Genomic DNA, 8,736 nt, shown 5'->3' on the forward strand with positions numbered 1-8,736 from the left:
CGGCCGCGCCGCACCGCAGCGCCCGAGCATGACCTCATCCCTCAGGCACGCGGCGCCGCGATTAGATTAAAACAGCAAATATTTACCGCGGCGGCCGGGGCGGCGGCGGCGGCGGCCGGGGCGGCAGGGGCGCCCCGCTCCCTCGGCCGAGCGGACACCCCAGCCCTCCGCCGGCTCCTCGGCGAGGAGCGAGGCCGGGCCCCGCTCCACAAGCGGCCCCTTCCCTGGGGGTGCAGCCCAAGCCGTGTCACCTCCCCCCCCCCAAAAAAAAAAACACATTTTTTTGCACATCCCGGCGATTTTCCGAGGACTCCAGCTCCCCGCGCTCTGCTCCGAGGCCCAGACGGGAAAGCGGTGACGGGGAAGTCCCTCCAGAGAGCAGGAGGTCTTCTCCTAACGGGCGCCTTTCGGCAGCCCCCCGCGCAGCCCCCCGCGCAGCCGCCCCAGCTTTCCGCTCCTCGGCAGCCTCATCTTCCTCCTTATTTTATTTATTCATTTTTTCTTCCTTTTTCTTTTCCTTTTTCTSCCCCTTTCGCTTCTCCAAGCTACGTTTGGAGGACACGGCCAAGGCGTTGGTGGCGTCCGCGCCTCCCGACTCCCGCGAGCCGGTTTTCCGGGCAGCCGCGCAGGGACGAGCCCGGGAGGCGGCGGGGGGTCCGGGGTCCCCCTCTTTCCGCCCTCCCCCCAATGAGCGGCGCCAGGACTGCACCCGCAYGGCCGCTATTTTTAGTTCCCCAAGCCCTGGCTCCGCGAAAGCATCTTAATTACCGTTCTTTCAGCTATGAAATGAGACGCAGATGCTCCCCCGTCGCAGAGGGCCAAGAGCCTCGCCGGCCTTTCTGGTGCAGCAGCCCCCCACCCCTCGTAGAAATAAAAACGTGGAAATTCTCGTTGTTATCRTTTTGGAAGGGCGGTTACGTCGGGGCTGCTGGCGGCGGCGTCCCCCGGCAGCACGTGCCTCCCCGGCGTCGCTCTCTCCCGGCGAACCGGCCGGGGCCCCGCGAGAGCGCGAGCCCCTTCCACCCGCCGCGTCTCGCCTTCGCGATACGCACGCAAAGCCTGTTTGGGGCCTGGGAGGGGTCTTGCTTTTTTATTTATTTTTTTTTATTCTTTTTTATTATTATTATTATTATTCTTTTTTAATCTTTGCACCTGCCTTGAATTGCTGGGAAAAAAAAGCGGTTGCAAAGGCACTGCGTTGCTCACCTCAACGCAAGCACCCCCAAAAAGCCCTTCCCAAGCAATGGAAATAACCGCAAAGCAAGAGGTCGCTCCGGCCCGGTGCCCTTCTGCATTTCACACATTAAAGAAGAGATAGTAATTCTTTTTTTTTTCTTTTTTTTAAGAAGAAAAAGGCGCACGCACAAGAGGAAAATATCACGCACCCGATAGCCGCAGTGATTTAACTCAAGCCGCACCAGGTTTCCCAGCACGGCTCCCCGTGCCAGTGGAATATTGGCTCCTTGATATATTTTCCCTTTCTATCTATGAAAAAAAACGTAAAGAAATGTGAATTCAAACTTCCAAGGATTTCTACAAGAGAAGAAAAAAATAAAAGAACTGGCAGAGGTGAGAAGAGACCTGTTCTTACCTCGCCGTCGGGGCCAAGCAGGGGGCCGTTTTCAAGGAGCCAAATCTGATGGAAAAAAAAAAAAAAAAAAAAAAAAGCAGGAAGCCAAAATGCAGAGTGCGGCTGGGAACTGCTGCATTTGTTCATATATAAATGTACATATATTTTTTTTTAATGGGTCAAAAAAAAAATCTAACGATAGTTTTAACCACGTGGCGAGGGTCCCGCCAGGGCCTTTTTTGGGGGGGGTTAATTTTTGAAACGGCAGTAAGAGTTTCCATTACCCTAGCCCGCGCGCGTGCCAACAGCGGGCGAGGAAAGGGCTTCGCGGCCGAGCGCGCAGGCGCCTGCGGCGTTTTTCACCCTTCCCTTGACTTCAGCCACGTTTCGGCATCCGCGGCRGCCGCGACTTCCCCCGTCGCTCCAGGTAGCTCCTCCGGCACCGCCGAGGACGTGGCAGGGCCAGACGGTCGTGGCAGCGGTTGCACAAAATACCCCAAAGATATCTTTGCGTTAAAAAAAAAAAGTAATCTCCAAATGCTTGGTTAAGCCAAAAATAAAACGCTTTGTCGAGGGAGCCCTCGGGAATTTGGGTGCTCACAGCAGCGGCAGGAACGATTCCAACGCTCAATAAAAGCGTCTCTTGCTATTTTAATTTTTTTTTTTCCCTCCTCCACCATCCACTTTGTAATTCCTGCTGTCTGCACCTCCTGGCCCTGGCAGCGGATGAAAGCGGGGGCAGAGCGCGGGCTCCTGCTTTTGTACTCGGGAGCCCGTTTCATCCTCCTCTTCGCACAGGCTCCTGCCCGCTCCGTTTACTTCCTGACCAGCAGATCGGCAGCCGGGCGCTCCCGCCGCCGCCGCCGCGACCGAGGCGCCCGCAGCCCTGCGCCGTGCTCGCGTCCTTTTCTCGTTAGCTCCCCGTCTTAAACACCGCACCGGCGAGGTRGTACGAGAGCGAGAGGCCTGAGAGGTTTGGCACGTAGCGCCAGTGCGATCAGGCAACGCAGAAGATGGTGCGTTCGCGTCGCAGAGATGCTTTCCAAGTGACGCAGCGCCCGCAGTTAAACACTTGCCTGAGAGCGTTTCTTTTTAATTTACAATTCTTTTATTGCATCTAAAAGAACCCCACGGAGTCGGGTGTTTAAAGGCAGTTTACGGGTTCTCCCCTTCCCCTCCCCGTGCTTTCCGGAAGCAAAGTCCTTCCTCGAGGCCAAACCTCCCCCCTCCCCAGCCCGGCGGGCTCCGCRGCCCCGGCTCCTACACGAAATCTCCTCGGAAAGGGCGCGAGCCGGCGCTCTGCTCCCGCCAGCGGCGCCGGAGCTCACCCAGCGCCTGCCCCTCCACGCTCTCCAGCTCGCCGAATCCCAGCTGGTTCAGCACCTCGTAGACGCCGGCCCCGGCCGCCACCTGAAAGCACAGCAGGGAGAAGGTTTCTGCAAGCCGGCCTTAGGGGAAAAAAAAAAAAGGCAAGGAGACCGCGACGCCCGGTGCCACGCGGACCCTCGCGACGTGAGGCCTGCAGGGATCTCGTGCCCTCGAGGCCCTCCAAAGTTGGCTGAAACCGGCCRAGGAGAAGAGCACTTGCAGGAGACGCAGGGACAAGSAGCAAAAAGCAGTGTTGCTGCACGCCTTGCAAACGGTAAAATAAAATAAAAAGCATCGCTACATGCCTTGCAAAAAAAAAAATTAAAATAAAAAGCATCGCTGCATCCCTTGCAAAAAAATAATAAAAAAGCACGGGTAAAAGCGCAGCGTGGGGCGGCCCCGCGTGCAAGCGCGAGGGCTACCAGGCACGACGGCCGCCCGCAGCGAGCCGAGGAGCGTCGCCCCGTCCGCCGCCGGCAATGCAAACACGGGCATAACCGGGATGCCACGGCGCGGGGGCGGCCGGGGTGCGGGGCCCCCCTCCCCTGCCCCGGCGCCGCCACCGGCCCTTGGCGCGAGGTGGGGCCGGCGCTGACGGTGAGCGGAGCTGGCAGCCGCCGCTTTCATCTCGCCCCGAGCAGATCAAACATGCCAACGTGAATTAGCGGCGCGCGAATCGAGACGGCGCAGCGGCGAGGCTTTTCCCACCGCGCGCGCGGGGAGCAGGCAGGCGCTCCCCTCCTCCGCCTCCGAGCTCCCGCCGCTCCCGCCCGGCGCGTCCCTCCTCAGGCGACGCTCCTGAAAGGAGCCTCGGGGCAAAACAAATCGGCAAATAAGTAAATAAATAAGGAGAACGAAACAGAGCAGCGGCCGCTGCGCGGAAAGCAAGCTCCAGGTTTGTGCCGGCGGAGGGCACTTCGGAGGAGCCACCCCGGCGCGGACACCGCGCCGAGGCCGTCAGCGGGGCGAGAGCAGGACTCGCCGGCAGCGGAGAAGGCGGGCACGCCGCCGCAAACCGCCGCGAAACGCGAGCGAGCTGCGCACGGGACAGAAGCAACGCCCCCAGATCCACCGCCCTGGGACGAATCTCAGGCCCCGCTCAGAGACGCTGGGAAAATCTCTTAATGCAACGAGGTTTCCGCATCACTCCCGTATCTCCAACAACGCAGCAGCAGAAGGGCTCCAAGGCAGGAAGCCCTGCACGGGGGCACCAAGCAGAGGGGCACGAAAAGGAGCCATTAAATTACGTGATTTAAGCGCCAGCCTCGRCACGGACCGGGTGCAGGCGGCGTACGGGTGGGGCCGTGGCGAAAGGCTCACCTCGCGCATCCAGACGCTGAACGGCCGCTGCCAGGAGTCCTTCTTCTCGAGGTGCAGGTAGGCGTTGAATAGGATCAGGTAGATGTACCGCTCCAGGTACTGCAGRCTCCTCAGCTGCAACGTCTGCTTCTCCCTCTCTTCCTTGCTCGTTTTCCCCTGCAACGGACCACAGGTAAACCTTGGAGCGCTTGGTGCCCGGCAGGCTGCTAGAGGCGCCCATCGCGGACGCCCATAGGAGCGAGGAGGCAGGAACGCTACTGCTTTCTCCTTCAGAAAGCAACGGGAATGCACGTTAACCGGCGAGGAGGTACCACCTGGAAAAGCCACGTGCAAGGTGAGCCTACGAAGCTCTCCTCCGAGGCGCTGCTCTCCGCCCTGGCGGCCTGCTCAAATGAGAGATTTGGTGGGAGGGACTCACAAGGACCTCTTGTGCTAGGAAAYATCATTTATACAGCCACAAGCCAACCCTCCTCCCCATCGTCTTGCCACAGAGATGAGCACGGTCCACAGGACCAAGACACGAGGCGTATCCAGCTCAAGAGAAAACAACCTCAAGGRCTGAATCTCTCTTGCAAGCCCAAGAGCAGGAGGCACCTCCTGTGAGTTACAAGCTGAGAGTTTCCGCACACTTCTAACACACAGACAGCACAAAACCGGCTTGCATCGACGTCAAGAGGATGGTAGGCGCAGGTCCACCCTTTCCTGACTCTCCAAGAGGTGGTCAYGCAGCAGGTTTCTGTGCCGCCGAGGCCACACATGGTGCTGACCTACCTTAGCACCCCTTGACCGCTATCACATCCCAAGGGCTCTCTGAAGCCATCTGGCAAGGCAGGACYGCTTTTTCGCTGGGGACAGAAATAAGTGCATACTTCCAGCTCTTTCCTGCTTCGGGTTGGCAGCTCAGGCTCTCATTAGCTTGTGGCTTCCAGCAAATAAAAACTTCCCCTTCACCGCGCAGACCTCAAGAATAGACCAGGTGCTGCTATATGCGCGGCGTGGGTTTGTGCCCARCACAGGGATGAGCCAGGAATAGCCCTCGGGCACCACCCCAGGCTGCAAACCATGCCCTCACTTCTATTTTTGAAGAGGYATTAAGAGTTAGCGGTGACCCAAACCTGAACTCGGCCGGGGTGCAGCACCTCAGCTGCACGGTTTGGAGCAGGGCAGAAAGAGGAGAGAAAAGGAGGGAAAAAATATATATCTATATATACATATATGTATATATATACACASACATACAGTAAAAACCCAGGCCTCATCCCACTGCCGATCCAGCTTGTGCTCAGTATCTGACAACCGCCAGCATCTGCTGCTCTGGAAAGAGCAAGCTCTTGATACCTGCTACCCAAGGCAGGTCTCATCACGGCCCCTCATCGCTGGAGATGGCCTTACGGCCCCAAAGGCCAAAGTTGGTTACTTCTTCCAAAGGGACTCACTGGTTCTGAGACCTTTAGCTGATTATTCTACCTGCAGAAGAGAGCTCTTCCTCTTACCAAGGAAGAGCTGCAGAGCRCTTCGGCGAGCGCGAGGCCAACGCACTCAAGGCGACGAGCAGGTCGCTCTGCAGCGAAGCCCGTCGCTGCTGGGACAAGACTCAGAGCCGTGTCCCCCTGCTCCAGTACCTAACTCAGAAACTAGGAGGAGAAAAGGCAGGGAGAAGGCACCTGCTGTAGCTCCACGAAGGACGTGGAATGGCCTTGCCGGAGAAGGGGAGCCACGGCGCTACAACAAAGTTAACTTCTTGCTTTTAGCTCCTGCAGAAGTTCCCTGCTAAGGGAATCGCTCCRCGCTTTCCAGGCTGCCGCCGTGCCCGGCTCAGAGCCCGCGCTGTTTTACGTGGCGCCTGAAAGCGGGATGCCATCCCCCCATCCCTCCCTTGCAACATGGCAACGATGTAACGCGATTCCCAGCGAACGCTTTCCAGCCCCAGGCCTCCTCCCGGCACCAGGCCTTGCTGAATTTTGCAGGATTTTGCTGCGACRCAGACCACTATCATCCACTGCAGACCAGGCCAGGACCACCAGACTYGCTTCCCTCTTGGGCTGCCAAAGCTGGGCTCAAATGCGAACACCCCTGCAGGGCTGCAGCTCTGCAAGCACCCACCCCGCGCCAGCCTGCACGACACCAGCCCCCCTGGACCTTCCCTAAACCCTTGCGGGCTTCCCTTGCACGTAGCAGCTCGGAGACCGTAAACCTAAATACGCCTCAAAACTTTGCACGAGCTTGGAAGAGGCGCGCCTCCCGCAGCAGGGCTCGGCGAGCCCTCGGAGAGCACCCGTGCTTCCGAGCTGTTAGCTCACTGCAACCGGATGTTTGTCCAAACACGAACCACGAGCCCATTAAATGTCCATTAGCGTAATGCCTAGCGTACACAGTTCCTGCTCAGCAGCTAGGAGTAATCCCCTTGTTTAACTCTTCTCCAAATTGACTACGTGGTCGGGGGTTCCTGCCCGCCACAGCGGGAGCGTTTTCAGGAGAAGAGCCTCACTGCGTCGTGACCTCCAGCAGAAGAGGAGCAACCATCTGTCCTGACTTCGCCTGCATCTCAGATGCGCCTCGCTCAGCGCTGGCTCCTTTTCGGGAGTACAGCTTGGGTTCTGCACTGTCGCTTTCTCCAACTCTGCTCTTTGCGTGAGCGTCTCCATACTTCACATCCCGCCCGCGCACGGATGCGCAGTTACTGTCTCACCGCCGTCTCCTCCCGATCCACACACTTCTAACCAAATCAGGGCACGCGCTGAACTATGGCTTTAGTCGGAGTCACCGCAAAAGTTTTGAAACCTCCTGGTCGTTGCAAGAGGTTTTTGCACGCGAGACCACGCGCAAGTCCCGTTCCCCTCCCGAGCGCCACGGCAGCCCTGCCTTGCCCTGCGCTTTCCCTGGATCACCCGTCTCGGCCGGCTTGCTGGGCGCACAGGAGACACCGAGCTCCTCAGAGCCTCCTCCGTGGCCACCAGTTAAAAGCCAATAAACACGAGCAGCCCGGGGAGCATAGACATCGCTTGTGGTCCCTTCCCCGGGCAGCAGCGCGTTGCTGCGGCCGTGTTTCGGCTCGGGAAGGGTTATAGAGGGAGGATCTCCTCCAGCTCTCCTGGCCAGCAGATGTGAATCAAAGCCCACTCAAAGCCCTAAGAGGGGTTCGCTTGCACCTGGAAGCACATTCATTTTTTCCAGCTTGCATCTGTTGGTCTGACCTGAGGCAGTCCTCCCTGCAGACCCCATCCTCTGATCAGCTTTTCCAGCTTTTCGGCYGCAAACTGCCCTCCGTGGACTCCAAACCTGCCCCTTCTCGCGTGCACAGTGTGGCACGAGGAGGAGGTTCAAGGCTTGTCCTCCTTCCTGCACCTGCGGCAGCTCTTTACAAGGAAAAAGGTGTCTTTGCAAGGTCAGGGGAGAGCTGTACAAGCTGGAAACAGATAGATGGGGGAAAATAAAGAAACAAATGAAGYGTCCTGGCCTCCCAGGACACATTTACTGAAAAAACACATTAAAGGAGGTTCGTACAGGACATGGGGCYGGTCTCGCCCAGTGCAGAGAAGGAGGCAGAGGCCCTTCCGAGCACCTGCAGGCTGCAAGACCCCGTCTCCAGAGGCCACCTCCTCGTCCTCCAGCCCAGCCCTGCAGGGACGGACAAAGCTCGACGCGAAGGATGGAGCGGCCAGAACCGCTGGGACGAGACGGTTTGGAAGGAGGCGACGCGGTGGGAAACAGAAAACGTASGCAGCGACACAAGGATGTTCCCAGGGCGACTGGCCGGGAAACAGGATACGCCACGGGAACACCCGTGYGTTGCGGATTACTGCCAAGCGCCAGGAAGAGGTGCAAGAAGGTCACGGGAACGCCAGCGCAATCCTCTTCCAAAAAAGATGCGTTGGAGCCTCTGGGAGCAGCCTGGCGGCTTCACGGCTCCGAGCGGCTSCCCGCTCCTCCCGCCACGGCATCCCCTCACTGAAGTCGGAGAGCTCCTTACTTACATCCAGGGCCGCGGACCGGCCACGGCTCGAGCCCCGAAGCAGCGCTACGCGAGGCGCCCCGAAACCGCGCGCGGGAACGGCCAGGGCCCGCCCGGGCCGAGCGTCCGGCCTCGCGTCCCGGCGCGGAGGATCGAGCCGGGTCCCTCGGCACACCGCAGCGAAACCCACGAGCAGGCAGAGCCGCCGTCCGCAGCGGGCGCGCGCGGCGAAACTCGACTGCYGTCGCTGCTGCTATCCGGGCCGCCCCCCCGCCCCCGCGAGGCCAGACGAGCTAATGCCAAACAGATGAGGGTAAAAAAAAAAAAAACTAAAAAAACTCAGCAAGAAACACAGAAAACCTACGCGCTTATCCGCGGCGAGCTCRCTGCGCGCGCGCACAGTAACTATTGCTGCAAACTAGTCAGCTCCGCAGCAGCTCAGCGCACGCGGTTCGGGTTTTCTCTCCCAGGGCAGCGGGTAAGAAGCCTCGTGAAAAAGGCAAAACCAAAATATCTCCCAGGTTTT

At 58.9% G+C, this 8,736-nt stretch overlaps 1 protein-coding gene across 2 annotated transcripts in view; it reads right to left on the reverse strand.

The window, feature by feature from the left end:
• Positions 1-2,543: 2,543 nt before the first annotated feature.
• Positions 2,544-8,736, reverse strand: part of PALD1 (phosphatase domain containing paladin 1) — a 21,848-nt gene continuing 15,655 nt past the window's right edge. For both annotated transcript variants that reach the window (XM_085305577.1, XM_085305578.1), the window contains exons 19-20: positions 4,259-4,414; positions 2,544-2,980 (exon numbers count right to left, since the gene is read on the reverse strand). In XM_085305577.1, coding sequence (XP_085161703.1) covers positions 2,831-2,980; positions 4,259-4,414 — 306 coding nt within the window. In that variant the 3' untranslated portion in view covers positions 2,544-2,830. The remainder of the gene's footprint in view (positions 2,981-4,258; positions 4,415-8,736) is intronic.

The sequence above is a fragment of the Rhea americana genome, unplaced genomic scaffold, assembly GCF_003343005.1.
Source record: "Rhea americana isolate MKP2758 unplaced genomic scaffold, rheAme1 scaffold_222, whole genome shotgun sequence".
In the NCBI taxonomy this organism is placed as follows: Eukaryota; Metazoa; Chordata; class Aves; order Rheiformes; family Rheidae; genus Rhea; species Rhea americana.